This window comes from Eschrichtius robustus, chromosome 12 (assembly GCF_028021215.1).
Source record: "Eschrichtius robustus isolate mEscRob2 chromosome 12, mEscRob2.pri, whole genome shotgun sequence".
Classification (NCBI taxonomy): Eukaryota; Metazoa; Chordata; class Mammalia; order Artiodactyla; family Eschrichtiidae; genus Eschrichtius; species Eschrichtius robustus.
Genome location: NC_090835.1, coordinates 27,192,013 through 27,213,603, shown reverse-complemented (window position 1 = coordinate 27,213,603; position 21,591 = coordinate 27,192,013). Strand labels below are relative to the sequence as shown.

The following is a 21,591-nucleotide window of genomic DNA, read 5'->3' as shown; positions in this document are numbered from 1 at the left end:
TTTTTTGGCATGGCTCCCTCCTCCCTTCTCCCTCTCAACAAGAATGAAGCCATGATAATAATAGCCAGCAGGATTACTATGTGACAGGCACTGTTTTAAGTGTTTTATATATGTTAATTCATTTAATTTTCTCAAGAATGTGGAAAAGGAGGCACAAACAGTTAGGTGACCTGCCCAAGGTCACAGAGCTGAGATTCAGACCCAGCACTTTGCCTTCCCATTCTGTGTTCTTGACCGCAACACTGTACTGCTTTCTGTGCACCAATGAATCTAAACCAAGCCTCTCTTGTTTTCTTATTAGTGGGAATTTAGAGTTTCTGGGCTGTATCTCATTCCTACAGGTAAGTGACGGTATGACATTCCATCCTCTATTTCTCCTGATCACTAAATAACAACTACAGCAGTTTTTCACACTTGGGGAGACATGTATTGAATTGGATTTCCACTGAACAGTGATTGGGCAATCAGTCCAGTTCTCAGCTCACGTCATCATCGGATGTAATTGGCAAGTAAGCTCAGACAAGGTACTCAAGGAGCTGAACTAGAGAGGAAATGGACCTACTGTCACTTGGTCCTTAAGGGGCTATTAAAAAATACATCCTTGTTTCATACCCACCCAACGCTGGACTCCTCGTGGAATCAGAACTTTCACGGATGTCTCACAACTGGATGGGGCATCACTGTCTAACTGCCAAACTCCAGTCTCCACTCGATTATCCACTTCTGAAACTCCTACCAACTCTAGAAATTTCACCAACTCGCTGTTACTTGCAATTCCTGAAAATTCTGCATTAAGTTCTACCATTATGGCTCTTCTCAGGATCAGCTAGATGAAGAAAAACAAAACAAACCCTATCAAACTCTTGAGAGAGAAGGAGCCTTGGATACCACTTAATCAGGACACGGTAAAGCCAGAAAGCTTGGTGACCTGCATAAGAGAGGGTGGCTAACTGAGGATGCAGCACTTGGAGCACCTTCTCTAAAGCTTGTTCTCTAGCATCCTGTTCCTTTCTACCGGCTACCCTGCTGATTGTTGTTGTAGCAGCCAGCCTACTTTCACCTTCCAGCTCACAAGCAAACACAAACTGGCTTTCGACACAACTTGTGGCTTTTGGACGAGGTTTTCTGGTCTCTGAGCATCCCAAACTGTGATTAGAATTGTGCTTCCTCCCAACCCACACGTCTTCAGGGAGCCTAGCAAAATCGAATTTCTGGGTCAGCGTTGGCCTTTACCATTTATGATTTAATTAACTTCGAATGAAGCTAAGCCTTTTCCTCAGAAAGGAAAAACGAGAGAAATGGTATCCAAGCTTTCACTCAGTATTACATAAATGTCTTCTGGACCGTGACCTTGAGCTGGAGTTTCAAGAAAGGTAGACAAGGAAGAAGCTGAACCTCAGGAGGACTCCCTCTTTTCTCCATCTGGTGGCTTTGCAGTTCTCAGCAGCTATAGCGGCTCCTAAAGAATTGATCACTCTGTGCCCAGGCACTCAGATGTTTCCAGCCAGCTTTTCTCCAGGCTCTACAACATCGAGGGCCATGTCTGTATTATCCCCTACTTTACACTAATGCCTGGCAAACAGTATGTGCTCCATATTTGTTAACCAATACACCTGTCATTTCAAGTTTACTCGGGGCCGTAAAGAGGCTTCAGGTTTCAAGATGGAAATCCAGTCGTACCCTCCCTGGCTTAAAATCTTCCAATGGTTTCTCCGTGGTCTTGGAATGAAGACCCTTCATGTGCCTAGAAGGCCCCGAGTTGTCTGGTCCTGCCTTGATCTTTTGACTCTCCCTGTAGCGCATTCCCCCTCTCTGACTAATCTCTATTCCCATTGCTCTATTTTCAGTCCGGGAACACATCCAGCCCCTTCCTACCTCAAAGCTTTTGCACATGCTGTTCCCTATGCCAGGAATGCTTTTCCAGCTCTTCTCATGGCTGGATCCTTCTCATCCTTCAGGTATCAAGTCACGCGTTACCTACTCTGAGTGAGCTTCCTCGGCCACTTGCGTAATATACGTTCCCATTACTTTGTACTGTAGCAGCCTGTTCATTTCTTATGGAACCCAATTACATTCTGTTATTATCTTGTATATTTATTTGTTCCTTGTTTGTTGCCTGTGTCCTTTACTAGAATGTATGCTCCATGAGGCCAAGGCTTGAGCTGTTATTCATGGCTGTAGCCCCAGTACTAGTTGGTCACAAGTAGAGCACCCCATGTACACTTGTTGAGGAAATGTAAGTGCCTACCCTTCACATCATTCCCTTACACCTAAATTTCAAAGGGGCCATTCAGGAAATGTACTCTGTTTCCATTTAAACCATTCCAAGTACACAGAAAACATTTTTAACTAAATTGAGGAAGGAAGTACCATTAAGAAGATGACACCTGAGGAAAGAAACTGGACGGCATGACTTCCTTTTCTAACTTTGTAACTGACTTAATGTGGGACGATTTAATGGAACTGTATTTCTATGAATAATTTGGGCATAATAAGCCCAACCCACTCTGAATTGTGCCATTAGGACAAATAATATATTTCACAGAAGAAAGATGTTATAGCAAGTCATTGTGTTTTATTCTTGTTTTTTTTTTTTTTTAAATATGTTCTCATCAGATAAGATGCCATTAGAAGATGCTAGGGCTATAGAAAGATTTACCCGTTAGGGTATTTTATTTTCTTATTCTCTTGGAAAATGGCAGGAAATGGTTTGATTGTATTTTCAAATTCTTGACAGTAATGAAATCCATGTATCATAAAGCCCATGGTTTGTCAGGGAATAATAAAGCTGTTAAATAATCAAATACCAAGTGGCACCCTTGGTTTCAACTCAGAAGAATATAATTTCAGAGAAGTTAGCACAATATTGGGCTGCTAACTCAAACTGCCTTTCTTTTCAGCAAAATTACTTAAATTTCTCTTGTATTTAGTCCTCAGGACATGCTTTCATTGGAGGGTAACATGCACTGTAAGAAAACACTGAGAAAGACAGTCATTTGGGAGCATATCTTATACTCAGGGAATGTATCAGGTTTCCTTACATCGTTTCTCCCAAATTAAAGTAATTTACATATCATCTTCCAAATCTATGCCATTTCCACATACCAACACAAGATAGTTTCATGATAGTTTATCATATCTAGGTACCACCTGTGCTATGATTTACTTAATATTTTTTAAATTTAAATTAATTCACTTTCTCCAAATAAAACATACAGGTGGCTAAAAAGAACATGAAAAGAGGCTCAACATTGCTAATTATTAGAGAAATGCAAATCAAAACCACAATGAGGTATCACCTCACACCAGTCAGAATAGCCATCATCAAAAAAGTCTACAAGTAAGGACTTCCCCGGTTGCACAGTGGTTAAGACTTGTGCTCCCAACGCAGGGGGCCTGGGTTTGATCACTGGTCAGGGAACTAGATCCTACATGCATGCCACAACCAAGAGTTTGCATGCCACAACTAAGGAGCCCACGAGCCTCAACTGACCTGGCACAATCAAAATTAATTAATTAATTAATTAAATAATAAATATTTTTTTAAAAAAAGTCTACAAGTAATAAATGCTGGAGAAGGTGTGGAGAAAAGGGGACACTCCTACACTATTGGTGGGAACATAAATGGTACAACCACTATGGAGAACAGTATGGAGTTTCCTTAAGAAACTAAAAACAGAACTACCATATGATCCAGCAATCCCACCCCAGGGCATATATCTGGAGAAAACTCTAATTCAGAAAGCTACATGAACCCCAATGTTCATAGCAGCACTGTTTACAATAGCCAAGACATGGAAACAACCTAAATGTCCATCAACAGATAAATGGATAAAGAAGAAGTGGTATATATACACAATGGAATATTACTCAGCCATAAATAAGAATGAAATAATCCCATTCGCAGCCACATGGATAGACCTAGAGATGATCATACTAAAATAGACCTAGAGATGATCATACTAAGGGAAGAGTGTCAGAAAGAGAAAGACAAACACCATATGGTATCACTTATGTGTGGAATCTAAAATATGACAGAAGTGAAACTACAGTAAGTGCCCTACATACAAACCTTCAAGTTGCGAACTTTCAAAGAAGCGAACGTGAGTTTGCACATCCAGTCACGTAAGTTAGTTCATGTTTCTGGCGTAGATTGTCACGTGCATGCATCCTCTACAAGTTGTTGTGCTTTTGTGTACTTTACTGAACAGTACTGTGTAGAGTACAGTAGTACAGCATCTTTATTTCAAGCCCACATGTCCAGAAGCAAGCATAAAAGCAGCGGTGATGTAGCTGGTACTGTACTGTACTTTTCAAGGTACTGTGCTGTAAGATTAAAACTGTTTGTTTGTTTTTATGTATTATTTGTGTGAAAAGTATTATAAACCTATTACAGTACAGTACTATATAGCCGACTGTGTTAGTTGAGTACCTTGGCTAACTGTGTTGGACTCATGAACAAACTGGACTTAACGAACGCACTCCTGGAATGGAACTTGTTCGTATGTAGGGGACTTACAGTATTTACTAAACAGAAACAGACTCACAGACATAGAAAACAAACTTATGGTTACCAAAGGGGAAGGTGGGGTGGGGAGGGATAAATTAGGAGTTTGGGCTTAGCAGATACAAACTACTATATATAAAATAGGCAACCAACAAGGACCTACTGTATAGCACAGGGAACTCTACTCAATATCTTGTAAAAAAAAAAAAACTACAATGGAAGAGAATATTCAAAAAGAATATATACATATATGTATAACTGAATTACTTTGCTGTACATCTGAAACTAACATAACATTGTAAATCAACTATATTTCAACAAAAATTGAAATAAAAAGAAAAACACTGTCTTATGGTAAGAAAATTCCTCTGCTCTATCTCACAGGAGGTGGACAAATATATCTGGGTTCTTGAATCCACAAGGTATTTCCCTTCTGCATTTCCATGACTCCCTGAGATTGCTCATCGCAAAACAGGGTTTCAATTACTCCTGCCCTGCCTCAGCACCCTCAGTGGTTTCCTGCCAGAAGCAGCAATGGTGTCTCACAAATGGAGGCAATATTTTTAAAAGTAAATACATCTCGTGAAAAATTCTGATTTTCATATTCTGGCTTCCTGCGTTAAAAACCCAGGAGAGGAGGACAACAGCATTGAGAGGATCCACAGTCGGCTTGGAAATAACCCATGTGTCGCAAAGAGACTGGTAAACTGAAGGATGAGAGGGGGCTGCACGCACACACACACACACACACACACACACACACACACACACACACACCCACACAGCCATGTTTTCCAACCACAAAACATATCTCACTCATGAAAACAGCCTTCTTATATTATGCACCTAATTCAAAATGACCACTTGGGGGCAGGGCCCTGGTTGTAAGTGAAGAGGTGACCTTGATAAAGGAGGTGACAGAGAGCTTGGACCCTCCATTGCTAGGTTTCAACCATATAGAACAGTATTTCCAATGGATGCTAATAGGTGGTAGTTGAAAAAAGTTTGGGAAACTCATGAATAAACAAAGGTAAAAAGGTTTATTTTCTGTGATTAAATCCTCAAAGCCTTTAAAATGCCAAAGTACGCTGTGAATAACTCAGAAAAAATGTAATGTCTGGCATTTCCCAGCCTCACTTGACCGTAATACCGCTCTCCCCATCCTTGTTTTTCTTGGAGTAGTCTATACATTAGAGTTCTAAAAAACACTCTTGGACAAACTGGGTCATGCAGTGTACTCCTGCATTTGTGACTGTACTTGGAAAAAAAAAAGAAAAAGCCAAATTCCTTGTAGACGCGTGATAGGATCAGATATTAGAGTTCCAGTTACTGGGTAAAATACTTGGTAGCAGCAACAAGAGAATTTATAAGCAGTAAATAAAACAGGCTTGAATGGAATCTTGGTTTTAGAATGTATCAATAAAGTATGGTCATCGGCTAGCTGTAGGAATCGTCAAAGACAAGAATCAGAAGAGAAGAGGGCAGGAAAAAGGCTAAATTTGTCAGATGATGAAGTGGAGTTATTAGGACACATGAAAGATGACCCTCCAAAGGGTACTTTTTGGGATAATCAAAATCAAGTAGCAGAGATGACAGCTAGAGATTAGTAATGGGAAAAACTGTGGGTAGAAGCAGGGAGGAAAAAGAGAAGAAATATAAGCTTCAAAGAAAAGAAATGATGGAGAGGATGCAGAATAAGTGCAAACATGAGACGAGGAAGAAAATGCACCTGCACAAACAGGCTCATTCATGCTCTCAAGACAAAAGCGGAGGCAGAGGAGAAGTATTAGCAGTGAACTATGACAAAGAAAACGGCAAAGAAGAGAAGTGGAAGGAGAATTTGGCTTTAGAAGGCAGCTGAGTAGAGATTATAAGGAGAATGTATATATTAGAAAGGAGAAAAGAAGAGACAGGAAGAGACATGAATTTCGGTAGATTTGACACTCTGGGTATATCTCTTTGAGATACTCTAGAAATGGCAAATACAGGGCACGTGTACCTCTTCCTGTATGAGTCAAGCATGCATTATTTTCCTCTGAATACAGACTTGGCTTCAGAACACTTCTCAACACAGCACTTTGGATAGCCACTACAGACTGATTTGACTTGACACGAGTTATGAAAGTTGCGTTCTTACTGTATTAAAACACAAACAAACAAGCCCTCTGTGGGGTTTTGGTAATACCCCCTCACTGACTGAAGAGGAATAAAAAAATTACACTTCTTCAGTGTGAGATGTATTCATATGGACATAATGCACGTGGATGAATATGAGTAAGTGCATATGTGAAATACAAGCATATCAGGTAGATCAACCAAAGCATTCCATATTTATTTCTAACCTGAAACTCTGAAACATTCATACGCACATGAAAATCAGCTCATCATTTACTCTGGTAACTGAAACCTTTAAACCCAATAAACTGAATTACATTTTGAGTTGAAATAGCCTAAATGAAACAACAGCCTGTTAGAATAATCAGAGCTTTCTCCTTCCTTCTCTAACATATGATACCATATTGGGCTCGACTTCTTAAAAGGTTAGCGTAAACACCAGAGAGGTTTTTCTTCCCCCTACATGACACATTTTTCAAAGGCACATATAAATAATGCAACAGCATAATAGCATTGATTATGATCGGGCTGTGGTGACAGTTGGGGGAAAAACTGGGATTTTTATCAACGGTGGTAAAAAAGAAATTGCATTCATTTTCAGTTTGAAACTCAGTTTACAAAAAGGGAGGAAGGACGGTGTGTGACAAGTTGCTTTGGTTTCCATTTCCTCCTCCATACACTTGTTAATTTCACCCAGATCTGAGCATCTGAGGCCTTCGCCTATTCATGCAAAGAACAACTTGAAGGCATACAATGCCCTCAGATTTTTCTCTAGTCAGGGAAACATTCAGTGCTTTCTTTGAACTATTTTGTTTGAACATCCTGGTACGTTATTCCTGTTCTGCCAAACAGCTCATAGTGCTTTGAGGGAAGAGAGGCAGTGAGCTGCCGTTATGGGTTATTCTTTTTATGACTTTCTTCTGAATTAACAACAATAAAAAAAGATGCTCATTAGCCTCGGCTGGTTTAATTGAGATAGAAAAGAAAAGGAGAGAGGCAGTGGGGAGGCAGGAAAGAGAGTGGTGATCTCTCAAGAATTTTTGCAGCCTGAGAGTCTATTGACTCTCATCATCATTGCTCCTGGGAACCAATGCAATAGAATACTAACTGGTCTCCTGCATCGACTCTGGCCTTCTCCACTGCAGTCAGAGTAATCTTCTCAGAACACATATCTAATCATACATGCCCATCCTTCCTCTCCGGGGCCTAGCAAGGTCCTTCATGGTGTGGCCCCTTCCTGCCTCACTGGCAGCTTATGGCATACCTCGTTCTCTGGACTCCAGCCCCACTGGCCTTCTTTCAATGCCTCCTTGCCACAGGGTCTCTGCTGACCACAGGGACTTTGCACAAGCTGACTCTGCCTGGAATGTTCTTTCTACTCCCAACCCCTTTGCTCAACTTTTAAATATTAGACCAAATGTCTTAGAACTCCTCAAGAAGGCCTACTCCGACTCTGTCTCCACAAATTGGCTCAGGTCCCCCTGCTGTCTCCTCACAAAGCACTCTTTCTTTCTCAGCATTTATATCTATTTGTAACTATAAATTTGTGCAATTATGTCTCTGCTCCCCCACTCACCTATAAGCTCTGTAGGGCAACAACAGGGACTATTTTCCTTTCCACTGTTCAACAGCACCCTGTACACAGGCACAGTGAGCATCTGACAAATATGTGTTGACCTAACAAATTAATAGATTGTGCCTAATGTAGCATACTGCTTTGCTGATATAGTCATAACTGTGGCACAGAGAAAGATTTTGATAAAAAACTGTACATACCATAAACCAAATATTATTTGGTAAATATAATGGAAACAGATTTCTATCAAACTCTCCTACACATCCTGTTGAAGCCTGCAGGTTGTGACTGAACTCTCTAAGGTGATACATAGAGCCTCCAGAAAGGAGGCTGTGTCTTAAGTTTCCTTCTGTTCCCCTCTCTGAAGGAGTTGGAAACCTAATTAAGGCTGCCAAATAAAAATGTAGTCAAGTCATTTTGTTTGGAAAATAAACAAGGTGTATGTCTCATATAACCTGCTGGGGAAACCAAACCTTTAATCTGCAGTTGGCCAAAATGGTGCCAATGAGAAGAATCTGGAAGACAAACCACGGAGAAACATAACTTACGTTGGTTTTGAAGCCTCGGCCTGGTCGGTCTGTAGTTTCTCTCCTCCTTCCACCTCCATCGTGCAATATACAATGCGATTTGGAGCTAAGGATTTGAGGCCTTGGACTTCCATGATCACCACCTGGAAACAGAGTCACACACAGCAGAGGTTATTGCCAAAGTCTATGGGCGGCATCACCCGGGGAAAATATATACGTAAGAAGTTACAAAAAACCCAACAGGGCTTCCCTGGTGGCACAGTGGTTGAGAAACTGCCTGCCAATGCAGGGGACACGGGTTCGAGCCCTGGTCTGGGAAGATCCCACATGCCGCGGAGCAACTGGGCCCGTGAGCCACAATTGCTGAGCCTGCGCGTCTGGAGCCTGTGCTCCGCAACAAGAGAGGCCACGACAGTGAGAGGCCCGCACACTGCGATGAGGAGTGGTCCCTGCTTGCCGCAACTAGAGAAAGCCCTCACACAGAAACGAAGACCCAACACAGACAAAAATAAATAAATAAATAAATTTAAAAAACAAAAAAAACCCCAACAGGTATCTGATGGTTTCTATCAGGTTTCTACCAGCCATGCTGGGACAAGTCCAGCACGAAGATACAATTCTTCTTAGTGTATCTAATTGCCTTGCAGATGGAAAGACAAGGTTCACTAACTCAGATGCTCATAGGAGCTAGACAGGTTATATGAAACGGGCTACTCTTTTCTGTGTTAAACACATAGGATGGGGACTTCCCTCGTGGCACAGGGCTTAAGAATCCACCTGCCAATGCAGGGGACATGGGTTCGAGCCCTGGTCCAGGAAGATCTCACATGCCGCGGAGCAACTAAGCCCGTGCACCACAACTACTGAGCCTGCACTCTAGAGCCCATGAGCCACAACTACTGAGCCCGTGTGCCACAACTATGAAGCCCGTACGCCTACAGCCCATGCTCCGCAACAAGAGAAGCCACCGCAAGGAGAAGCCTGTGCGCCCGCAACGAACAGTAGCCCCCACTCGTCACAACTAGAGAAAGCCTGCGCGCAGCAACAAAGACCCAACACAGCCAAAAATAAATAAACAAATAAATAAATAAAAATTAAAAACACACACACACATAAGATGATTTTTCATTTCCACAAGAAATAGACTCTCCTATTAAAAAATATATATATAGTCTAGCTTTTAACTCAGAACGTGATGGACACATAGGCCAAGGAATTCACTTTCCTCTTTACAATAAAATAAGTGATAACACAAGTGGTAAGATAAAGGGCAAGTACCATTTAGCATGAGAGTCAGAGATACAATAGGGAGTAGTGGGGACTGTGGCAAATGGGAGCACTCCATTTAAAGGGAGCAGTTGCTACTCAGTTGCAGCCCATTGTTGCCTTGTTTTACCCCAGTCCAGAGTTGCCAAATACTACAATTTCTCCTACTGGGGAATGGAAATCTGAATCAGAATCAAAGTCAGAAATCTGATTTTGAAATTTTGACAATAATTTTAAAGGGGAGAAATAAAATACACAAACTCTGTGCAGACCAACATTGTTGGGTCAAAAAAAAAAAAAAAGGCTGCAGTTGCATACTCTCTGTCTAGACTGAGGGAAAAGGCTGGTGTTTCGATGGAACAAGTTATATCATTTACAATTCCTGGCATTTCCCACCACTACCCTCAAACTCCATTCAATCACCAGGTATTTTCATATTTAGTGGTAGGTGCTGCCACTCATCAGAGACAAGGGAGAAGAGAGGAGAGGAGGGGACAGAGGAGAGGAGAGGACAGAGACATTGATTTAAAAATCGGAAACAAATGACTCACAATCAGAGATCTCCTAAGACCAAGGTATATTAAAAAAAAAATTACTGGATTGTACTCCAAAAGAGGTAATGGCATTACACAAGGAGAAGGATGTGGGTGTGCAAAAAATGTATGCTTTTTAATGGGCTTGATGCAAGGAAGTACAATAGGGCTGGCACTGAATCAGGATTCACAGGTCAGTTTTGCTGCTTAATAGCCCAGGGGTTCTCAAACTTAGTGTGAATCAGAATCATCTGGAGCGCTGGTTAAACCAGACACGGCTGGGCTTCACCTCCCGAGTTGCTGACAAGCAGGTCTGGGGTGGAGCCCAAGACTTTTCATTTTTTTTCTTTTTTAAAAAAATTGTGTTGGAGTATAGTTGATTTACAATGTTGTGTTACTTTCAGGTGTACAGCGAAGTGATTCAGTTGTACATATACATATATTCATTCCTTTCCAGATTCTTTTCTCATATAGGTTATCCCAGAATATTGAGTAGAGTTTCCTGTGCTACACAGTAGGTCCTTGTTGGTTCTCTGTGTTATATAGAGTAGTGTGTGTGTATGTAAGACTTTTCATTTCTAACCATTTCCCTGATGATGTGGATATCGATGCTGCTGATCCAGAAGCCAGTGTACTACTCATGTGATGTTGGGCAGATCTTGACCCTGAAGTCACTGCATTTTTCTTTCAACTCTCCTGAGCCTCAGTTTCCTCATCTGTATAGTGGGGATAATGATATGTGTTCTCTCTCTCTCCATGGCCGTTGTGTGAGGATCATATGAGATGATGTATGTAATTGAAATTTTTACACTGGGTGGAAAGAACCATCAAATGAAAAGAAATGAGAGGCACTGGAGAAAGACTACAATTTTTAGAATTTTAAAGATGAGTTCAAATCCTGAATCTGCACTCTCACTAGCTGTGTCATCATTTGCAAGGTTCTTAACCCCTCCAAGGCTTTGTTTCCACATCTGCAAATGCCTTGAAAGATTGTTGTGAGGATTCACTGAGTGAATGATGGTGAAGGATTCTACAAATACCTATTATTTTTCATCAGAGCACTCCACCCACCCAGGGCCATGTCACTTGTAATCCTGGACCTCGGTTCTCTCACTCCAGGTAACTATTCTCTGCTGTCCCTTCTAGCCATGCAATTCTATAATTACATAAAATATGTCTTGTACCAACCTGCAAATTCAAACCTAGTCTGCCCTGATGCTATGACAGGCCTCTCTCTCTCTCTCTCTTTTTACCCCCCTAACTGTGTCTGCCAAAACAGATTCACAAATAGATACTCAATGCCTTTTGCTGTCTGGTTTAGCACGATGTGCAATTTAGTGTTCTAATTAAACAGTATTTGGGAACCCTAGGGCATTTCATTCGGTACTTGCACTTACAAGTTACAGCCTGTTTGAATCATGTACATCTGGGAGTATGGTTGGGGATTCACCCACATCTATATTTTAGATAATCAGCTGTGTAATATTGAGTACTGATGAAGAATTAGAAAATTGAAGATTTAAAAGCTTCATGAAAATCAATAAACCACTTTCCCCCCCACCTTTCAGTAGGAAGACAAGAGTCAGTAGGGAATAAATTGCCACCTTTAATTGCCAATAATCAAATTCAAAGACACCTAAGAAAAAGCATTCAGTATCTCAGGTGGCAGTATTAAAAAAAAAAAAGAAAGGAGATTTCTGTGAAATTACACTGATGATTTTTTCACACACCAAGTGCTCTATATTTAATTGAATACTGTCTCTTCCACCTGCAAAATACATGTTGAAAACCCTGTAATGTGACTATCTCAATCTGAACTGAGCACAGTAAAACAAATTACCTGCAGTTAATTCGCAGCAAGCCTTAATGATGTTCTCAAATATTAATTTAGTCTTTACAAATTTTAATTAAATCTATAGAAATCTGATCTATTCTCTTGGTTTCCCTAAATGTTGGATTATCATAAAATCTTTTTGGGGTTTTGAGCTTTCATATGCTACGAATGGTTCTCAAACTTTGGAGTGTGTAGGAAGTACCTGGGCAGCTTATTAAAATGCACATTCCAGGGCTATACTCCGCCTAGAGCTTTTATTCCTGACAATTTTATTGAGGCATATTTTACATATCATATAATTCACACATTTCAAGTATACAATACAGTGATTTAGGGACTTCCCTGGTGGCGCAGTGGTTAACACTCCACGCTCCCAATGCAGGGGGACTGGGTTTGATCCCTGATCAAGGAACTAGATCCCACATGCATGCTGCAACTAAGAGTTCGCATGCTACAACTAAGGAGGCCATGTGCCGCAACTAAGGAGCTAGCGAGCTGCAACTAAGTAGCCCACGTGCCCCAACTAGGGAGCCTGCAAGCCACACCTAAGAAGTCCGCCTGCTGCAACTAAGACCTGGTGCAACCAAATAAATAAATAAATATTTAAAAAAATAAATAAATTTACTAGGTTGTAGAAACCATCATCATAAATCAGTTTCAGAACAGTTTTATCTCCCCCAATAAGGTCCCTTATGCCCGTTTCTACCTCCTGCCCCAGGCAACACTAACCTACTTTCTGTTTCTGGATGTTTACCTTTTCTGGACATTTCATATCAATGGAATCAAACAATATGTGGCCTCTTGTGTCTGGCTTCTTTCACTAAGCATAATGTTTTGGAGATTCATCTAAATTAAAGCATGTATCAGTAGCTTGTTTCTTTTAATTGGTGAAGAGTATTCTATCACATGGATGAACCACATTTTGCCCTTTCACCAGCTGATAGACATTTAGGTCGTTTCCATTTTGGGCTATAATGAATAATGCTGCTATAAACATTTGCAAGCAAGTCTTTGTGGTGACGTGTTTTCATCTCTCTTGGGTAGATATCTAACAGTGGAATTGCTGGATCACATGTTAATTTTATGTTTATCTTTTTGAGAAACCACCAAACTGTTTTCTAAAGTGACCGCACCATTTTGTATTCTCATCCTCTAGAGCTCTGGGTCAACAGTTCTGGGTGGTGCAGGAAATGTGCATGTTGAACCAGTTTTCAATAATTCTGATGTAGTTAGATCAGATCTACTCCTTAGATTATATGCACGATAAACAAACATGTGAGTAAAAGTTACAGAGAAATACTGACATGTTGAGCCTTCTGCCACAATTCTGGCCAAAATGGGTTCTTTCTTGGGGTGATGAGACAAACTAAAAGAGTCTCCACTGCAACAAGGGACTCTCTAATGGGGCAGCCAGAAGGAGAGAGAGTGGGAGAGAAAATGGACAACCCACCATGAAATGATGCTAGATTGCTTTTTTCGTAACACAGGTTGCCAAAATGTTAAACTTTCTAAATTGCACAAGGTATTTACAAAACCCTTAAGCACTGCTTTAAGTTGGGGAAAGTAATCCAACATTAAATTTAGTAAGTGGTTCTTAGGACTACATTTCCTAAGGAAAAGTATGGTCTCCTGGAGATGGGAAATTACTTGCCGATTAGCTGAGCTATGCTTAGCAAGCTGTTATTTTAATAACTGCTCCTGGGGCGCAAGGAGGAAAACAAGCTGATTGTGATGCATCTCATCACCCACGTCCTGCCTGCGATGCCAGGAAACTTTCAAGGGTCTAGGGCTTTTACCTCCAGGGAGAAAGATAACACGACGTCTGACTTGGAGAGCTGGTTCTCACTCTCCTCACCCATGTCGATGATGGAAGCATTGTGGCTGCGTTTGAGTTTCTGAAGCTTGAACTCGCCGCCTTTGGAAACTGGCATGCTCTCCAAATTAGCCATGAGCAGGTTGACGGATGACTTCAGCTCTTCAATGTACATGTTTTCCATTTCTTTGGATACAAACTTGGGAAATTTGCGTTCCTTGTAAAGAAAGAGAAAGGAATGAGCAGAGGAGTAAACACAGTCCAGAGCTCTGCTGACATCTACCACTAGTGACATTTGCCCAGATACTGTGGCATCGTGCTAGAAAAATGTTCAGCTGGGTTGAGTAGACAGCTGCCTGCCTTCTAGTTATTTATAATCTCTAACAGGTAAGAAACACATACATAAACATATAGTAAGAAAGAGGCAAATGTTTTATTATAGTTCTATTCCCCCCCCCAAGTTTTCTCCAGCAAATTTGATCTATGGAAAGAAAAATGGGGTGATGTTCTTCAAATCCGGTCTCAATTCAAACAGTTTTTCTTTTTAGCAAAATGCAGCCAGTTGTTTTTAAGCTGAGGAGACAGAAAAGCACCCTATTTCTGGATATCTATAGAGATTTTCTCACATGAATAATTCAAAAGGAGCTCATTTGAGATGTTTCAAACACAGCCTGTGGCTATTTCTAAGAAGAATAGTTAACTGTTTTGAAGAAAAATTGAAAAAAAATTAATGAAGTGATGAAAAACATGATCAAAATTCCTTAGAAGGGAAGATAAAGCAATTCAGTATCAGAACTGAACTCTATATTTTTTCACTTCTTACGAGTTCAGTTGTAATGGCAACATGCTTTAGCCAACTTTATACCTCTGAGTTGTCCAGGTGCCTCAGATGAATAGAGTTTGGATCAATCACCTTCTGAAAGAATCATTTCCCACCTGAAACATGAACGTGCTCTCTGCAGCCCAGCTCCATAAATGAGCAGGTGAGTGGCAAATCATATCAGTGTGACTTTTTTTTTTTTTTTTTGCAAGTGACAGAAAAATCCACTTGAACTGGCTTAAACAATGAAGGAATGTATAGGTTTGAAAATGTCCTAGGGTAGAACCAGCTTCAGGCAAGACTGGAGTCAGGAGTCAGATAATATCATATAACTGAGTTTTTCCTCCAAAACTTGATTTGGGTTTTTCTGGGCTGGCTTCATGCTCAGTCCGGCCCCTTCTAATGTGACAAAAAGATTGCTAAACATCTGTACCTCACAACACCACATCACACTATCTAAAGGAAGAGAGAACATCTCCTCCTGTAATGCTCACAGAAGATGGAGGATACTTTATCTCAGAATCCTCACCTGAAGTCTGACTTATGTGCATACCCTGAACCAGTTTCCATGGCCAGTGACGTCATGTTGAACTGCTTAGGCCGGAGTTATTTCCTCTGTCCCTGTGGCTCAGGGTAGAACTCCACCTGGGTCACACGGAACATGAATTGGTTTGCCAATTCTGGGTGGCAGAAAAATAAGACGTCTAATGTGTGGGCGCCTGACTTAAAGTCATCCAGCTAATTCTACTAAGTGGCCAGCAATCAACTGGATTTAATCTCTCAAGCAATTGAACTGAGAGATATTGAGATTGCGATTAGTGGTGAAACTGCAATAGTAAGATCATAAAGATAGACTCTTGGGTGGTTGCCATATTGTCCATATTGGACCAAGTGAAAGCAGAGTAAGAACTTGACAAAGAGCGAGAAAGAGATGGGGAGATAGAGGGGGAAGAGAGACTGTGAGAGGGAGGAAGGAAGGAGGGAGGGAGGAGGGAAGGAAGAGAAGAGGAGAGAAGAGGCTATTTAGAGTCACAGAAAGCTTTGACTTCTATTGGTTTTCTAATTCTAAGAAAGCCAAGTTATTCCTCTTGCACTTTAGATCCCTGAGATTCTCTTATTTTCCTTTCAATACTCAAGACCCATATCTTCAAAACTTTTGCACAGTGGGCTGGCTTTTTATCATTCTTGGGCTCAATCAGAGGACAAATGTGAGCCTCAAAAATGTGGGTATCCTTTATGACAAAGGCCCTAGACTGCTGGGCCATCATCACTTAGAAAATATTTACTGCCACCCAAACTGTGCCTGGCACAGTGTTAGGCATGGGGAGATCATGATGAAAGGATGTGAACTGTTCCGGAGCTTACAGCTAGTAGAGAGAAAGATCTTTAAGGAAACGTCAAGGTAGATGCTTGATGGAAGTAGATGAGAAGTGATCTCTTCCTGAGAGAATCAGGGGTGGCTTTCCGGAGGAGGTGACCCTTAGGCTGAGAGTCTGATGGATGAGGAAGAGTTTGACACTGGGTTGAGTTGGCTGAGACAGGACCACTTTTATTTGCTCTTTTCTGAGAAAAACGTAATAGGCAACCACGAATCCAAGAAGGTCTATATAACTGAATGTGGTCACAAAATACTTCCCCATCTTCTTTTGAACATGGTCCTTCTAACAAGTGAAGAGAAGAATGCGGTAAGTTAATTGATGTTAAAGGCTGCCAAGCAGCACAGGTTACATACTAACAGCCTGAAGGCTGGGACACTGATCTCTTTCCTCCTTGTACTGGGGCCCAAACCTTATAACTATATGGGATATTGGAGGAGCTGGGTAAGTGTATCTTTGATTTTACTGGCAGCTGCTGGCTCTGCAGTTGCCATGGAGATGGAAAGAAAAACCATTGTGTCTGTGAAGTGGGTTCTCTCCTGCCAATCAGCCTTACTATCAAGTGCGGTCCCTTCATCACACCCATCTTTGGGACTCACTCAAGGCCTTTTAACTCCACAGTCTTGAAATTTTGGAAGAAGACCCAGTGATTACAGACACCACAACTCTGGCCCAAAGCTGGCATCCACCAAACTTTTTGCAGGAGAATATTGGAAAAATCCAAAGAATGACCATTCCTCCCAGAACTTGGATAGTTCCTAATGACATCATAAAAAGAGGCTTATAAAACTGAAGTCTGGGGACTTCCCTGGTGGTGCAGGGCTTAAGAATCCATCTGCCAATGCAGGGGACATGGGTTCAATCCCTGGTCCAGGAAGATCCCACATGCTGTGGAGCAACTAAGCCTGTGCGCCACAACTACTGAGCCTGTGCTCTAGAGCCCGCGAACCACAACTACTGAAGCCCACGTGCCTAGAGCCCGTACTCTGCAACAAGAGAAGCCACCGCAATGAGAAGCCCGCACACCGCAACGAAGAGTAGCCCCTGCTCGTCACAACTAGAGAAAGCCCGCACGCAGCAATGAAGACAAAAAAATATATATATATAATAAATAAAAATAAATTAAAAAAAAAACCACTGAAGTCTGCAAGGGAAAACAAGGCCATTTTTCTGCTCTGAGTACTTAAGCCTTGAGAAGGAATAGCATTCTGTCAATCTAGGCTGAGGTTCTAAAGGGGTCTTCAACGGCAGCCCCACTATAAACACATTTCAAAAGCAGCCTCACAGACACTAGAAGGCATTTTGGGCACAGGTATTATATTAATAGTTTCCTGGATTGGTCCTTTTACTCAAAGCTGTCGTTAAGTGGCTTAGTTTTACTTCCTCAGCTTTAAGGAATTAGATGGGCTTCCTTTTCCTTGAATGAACGCCCTTGGCATTTAGATTTTTCTTTGAACTCAGATTCCCCTGGGTTCTTAGCTGCCTGACAAAGGCCAGAGTCAGGGAGATGCTACCTACACACATTCTTGCAGGCAAAAAATTGAACTAAATTTCTACCATGTGCTTGGACACAGGGTAGATGCCAGGTACAACAACATTCATTTGTAAGCTGGGGGTGGTATCATTCTCTGGTAGGAGAGGATTCCACTTTCATCTGATTGTTGGCAATGTATGGAGCAGAACTTTTCCATCAGGGAAATATTTGGATGTCATTTCTCACCTAGGCATATCATCAGTATCTGCAACGGGACCGTGGTATGAGATGGTCATTTTGCTTCTGCAGAGAATATGGTTTAAATGGCAACTCCCCATTGAAATGATAGCTTGAAAAAACAATGGTGTTTCACTCCCAGAAATAGAGACCTCCACCTCTATTATAAAAGCTGTAGTATTTGTCTTATATAATCAGCTCAAGAATTTTGGAATTTTACCCAAAATGTGGCCAAAGGAACTGGCAAATATCACAGCAGCACTAATGCCACAAGCTGCCTGTTTAAGCTCCAATGTCAACTTCTAATCACACAATTTAAATAACTTAGGCTTAATTCCTGGGTGAAATTTGGGGACTCTTCAACGTCAACACGAGAGGATTTGGGAAAATGTTTGAGCAGGGATTAAGAAGTCTTTTCTACCAGATTTTAAAAAATGCATTCAGATCTCTTCATGGAGCTTTTAAAGGCAGCGTGTCTGATGTTCACAGTGAGGGCTCACACAGCCGTCTCTGATGATTCGTTGGATGCTGGTGTGACTGAACTGATAGATTACAGGGTAGGGTTGCGGGTAGAGGAAAGTCACCTTGCACTTGCCTCCCTTCTCTCCCAGGAAGAAAGGACAAACATTTGCCTTTTGCAAGCACGTGAGGATAAGAATGCTGCTGGCGGAACCACCGAGGTCCCCACCACCTCTTTCCCAGATGCCAAGGAAATCAAAGTGGAAGGGATTCAGAATTCCAGGAGCCCATTCTGCCTGCTGCTTTTGCTTCATTTGGGCTTCTGGATAAACTGAAGGGAATGCACAGCAAATTTTCGTGCAAGAGAGAAAGCAGTTTCCTGGAGGGGCAACCGTCAGGGAGGGAGGAGCTGGGGGCAGTCTCGTCCTGGTGTAACTTCCTGCCTGTCATCTGACTACTCAAAAGAAAGAACGTGAAACTTGGAATTAAAGCACTCAGCTTTCTACTTACTAGCTGGGTGAACTTTGATACGTCACTTAAACTCTCTGATGTGCCTAAACTGCGGAGAATCGTCGTTAACTCGCAGGATCATTTGTCACAGGTCTAAATGAGAGTTTACGTGAATTGCATAGCCAGTGCAAATTAATAAAGGACTGATTAGCAGAGAGAGAGGTCAGGATGCAGAAAGGTGAAGGCCTGGGTGAAGGGCATGTTGGATCTTTGGATTGGGGCGATGGGGAAATGAGGCTCTATGTTTGGGAAGGCATTTTGTAATGGTAGTGTGCATACTGGTTAAGAGAGAAGGTTCTGGTCAGTGAATGAGCTTGGCCAAGGCCTCTAATGTCTGTGCTTCAGACTCCTCTATGACATGGGGATACTAGAAGCACCTTTCTCATAAAGTTGTTGGAGGATTAGGTAGGTTCTCAAATGTAAAATGCTTAGAAGAGAGTTGGGCACATAGTAAACACCGCATAAGAAACAGTTATTTTGTACACATCTTCGAGGGGCTCCCAATTCATAATGATCACCCAACCCAGAGCCCTACCTTGTCGGTACCACCCTCTCCCTCAGTGATGTATCTCTAGCATCCACGTGTTCACTGAGACCCTCACCCCCTTTCCACAGTGGACTGATCGATTGCTCTAGGGGTTGGCCCTTGAACTAAGCGGGGCCAATCAGAAGCCTGACTCTTGAAATTGTGAATGTGAGGGGGTAGTGAGAAAAGCGGAAAGAGAAAATTGGGAGAAAGATTTGAGAGAGGTCGACTGGCTGAATGGTTTCCTATTTGGCCATCCTGGAAACACGGAGAACTGTGGAATAGCCATGTTTCCCATCTGAGAAGCAAAGAAAGATGGTTTGCAGAGAAAGAAGGAATAATGAATGGGACACACAGACTCAAGGGAAGGGGGAACGTCCTGATCACTTGGTGGCCCCTGGCTCCACTCCCTTCCTAGGTCTTGGCTGTACCTTGCCCATGGGCTCGGTGAGACATTCCTTGATCCCTAGAATCAATCCCCTCTTTTAAAAGCTTCCTTGAGTTGGTGCTTCTAATTTGCAATCAAGACACTCTACCCATCTTATAATTCAGAGAACACAGTGAATTATGTATGATGGATGACATCTATCTCCAGGAATTTCTGGTTATGATATTTACAGGAGCTGATGTTCAGCCATATGGGTTGAATTGCACACCCTCAATAAAATTCACTGTGATGCTACAAATAGAAAAATCAGGGCATGCTAAAAGAAGATAAGCATGGGTGCTTTGTTTCAATATCTTTTCAGGAACTAGCCTGTATCTGAGAACTTGATATTTAATTTTTAGTAGATGAGATACTTCTCACTCTTCCTCAGTATTAGCCAGGCTGGTTTAAGCAGAAGTAGAATTTCCTTTTCTTGGAATCCAACTAAACTGAAGGAAAAGCAGTTACACAGTTGACGGTCAGGAAGAAGTAGATCCAGGGGTTTGAACACCCTGAGGATCTCAGTATATTCTGTCTGTTTATCTTTGTATGTATGTTGGCTTCACTCTTTTATCTTCTTTCCCCTACTTTGAAGAATTGAACATGGCTGCAGACATCTTTCTACCACTGCAAGACACAGCTCTGTTGGCCTACAGTCCACAGGTCCCAGTGAAGGGGTTCACTGGTTTAGTTGCATCCATTTCTGGACCAATCACTAATGGCCGGGGCAGGCTGGGAGATGTGACTGGTTCCACTTGGGTGAGGAGTCCACTTCCAGGACCAAGTAACTGTGGCAAGGGGGCCACTGGCATTAATGAATATTGCAAAAGAAGACAGTCAATTTCCAGGAGAACAGGAGATAGTAGTGTGCAGATTCTCATAGAAATCCTCCTGAATGTTTAAATATACCCTCCATATACTTTGACATATACCCTCCATATACTTTGACCAAGATTTACTTTAGTTGCCTATTTCATTGTCCAAGAAAGTCTAGTTCTAAGTTGTCAATAACATCCTATTTGGTATCAAACTACCCAGTGGTGTGGGCCAAGGGAGAGAGTTTTTTGTTGTTGTTGTTTTGTTTTTTAACATCTTTATTGGAGTATAATCGCTTTACAATGGTGTGTTAGTTTCTGCTTTATAACAAAGTGAATCAGTTATACATATACATATGTCCCCATATTTCTTCCCCCTTGTGTCTCCCTCCCTCCCACCCTCCCTATCCCACCCCTCTAGGTGGTCACAAAGCACCGAGCTGATCTCCCTGTGCTATGCGGCTGCTTCCCACTAGCTATCTATTTTATGTTTGGTAGTGTATATATGTCCATGCAACTCTCTCACTTTGTCCCAGCTTACCATTCCCCCTCCCCGTATCCTCAATTCCATTCTCTAGTAGGTCTGCGTCTTTATCCTCGTCTTGCCCCTAGGTTCTTCATGACCATTTTTTTTTTTTTAAGATTCCATATACATGTGTTAGCATACGGTATTTGTTTTTCTCTTTCTGACTTACTTCACTCTGTATGACAGTCTCTAGGTCCATCCACCTCACTACAAATAACTCAGTTTCGTTTCGTTTTATGGCTGAGTAATA

The 21,591-nt window shown here is 41.7% G+C and overlaps 1 protein-coding gene across 4 annotated transcripts in view; it reads right to left on the bottom strand.

Moving 5' to 3' along the window:
• Positions 1–21,591, bottom strand: part of CADPS (calcium dependent secretion activator) — a 483,330-nt gene that overhangs the window by 240,409 nt on the left and 221,330 nt on the right. For all 4 annotated transcript variants that reach the window (XM_068557631.1, XM_068557633.1, XM_068557634.1 and 1 more), the window contains exons 5-6: positions 14,155–14,388; positions 8,747–8,868 (exon numbers count right to left, since the gene is read on the bottom strand). In XM_068557631.1, the coding sequence (XP_068413732.1) occupies positions 8,747–8,868; positions 14,155–14,388 (356 nt within the window). The remainder of the gene's footprint in view (positions 1–8,746; positions 8,869–14,154; positions 14,389–21,591) is intronic.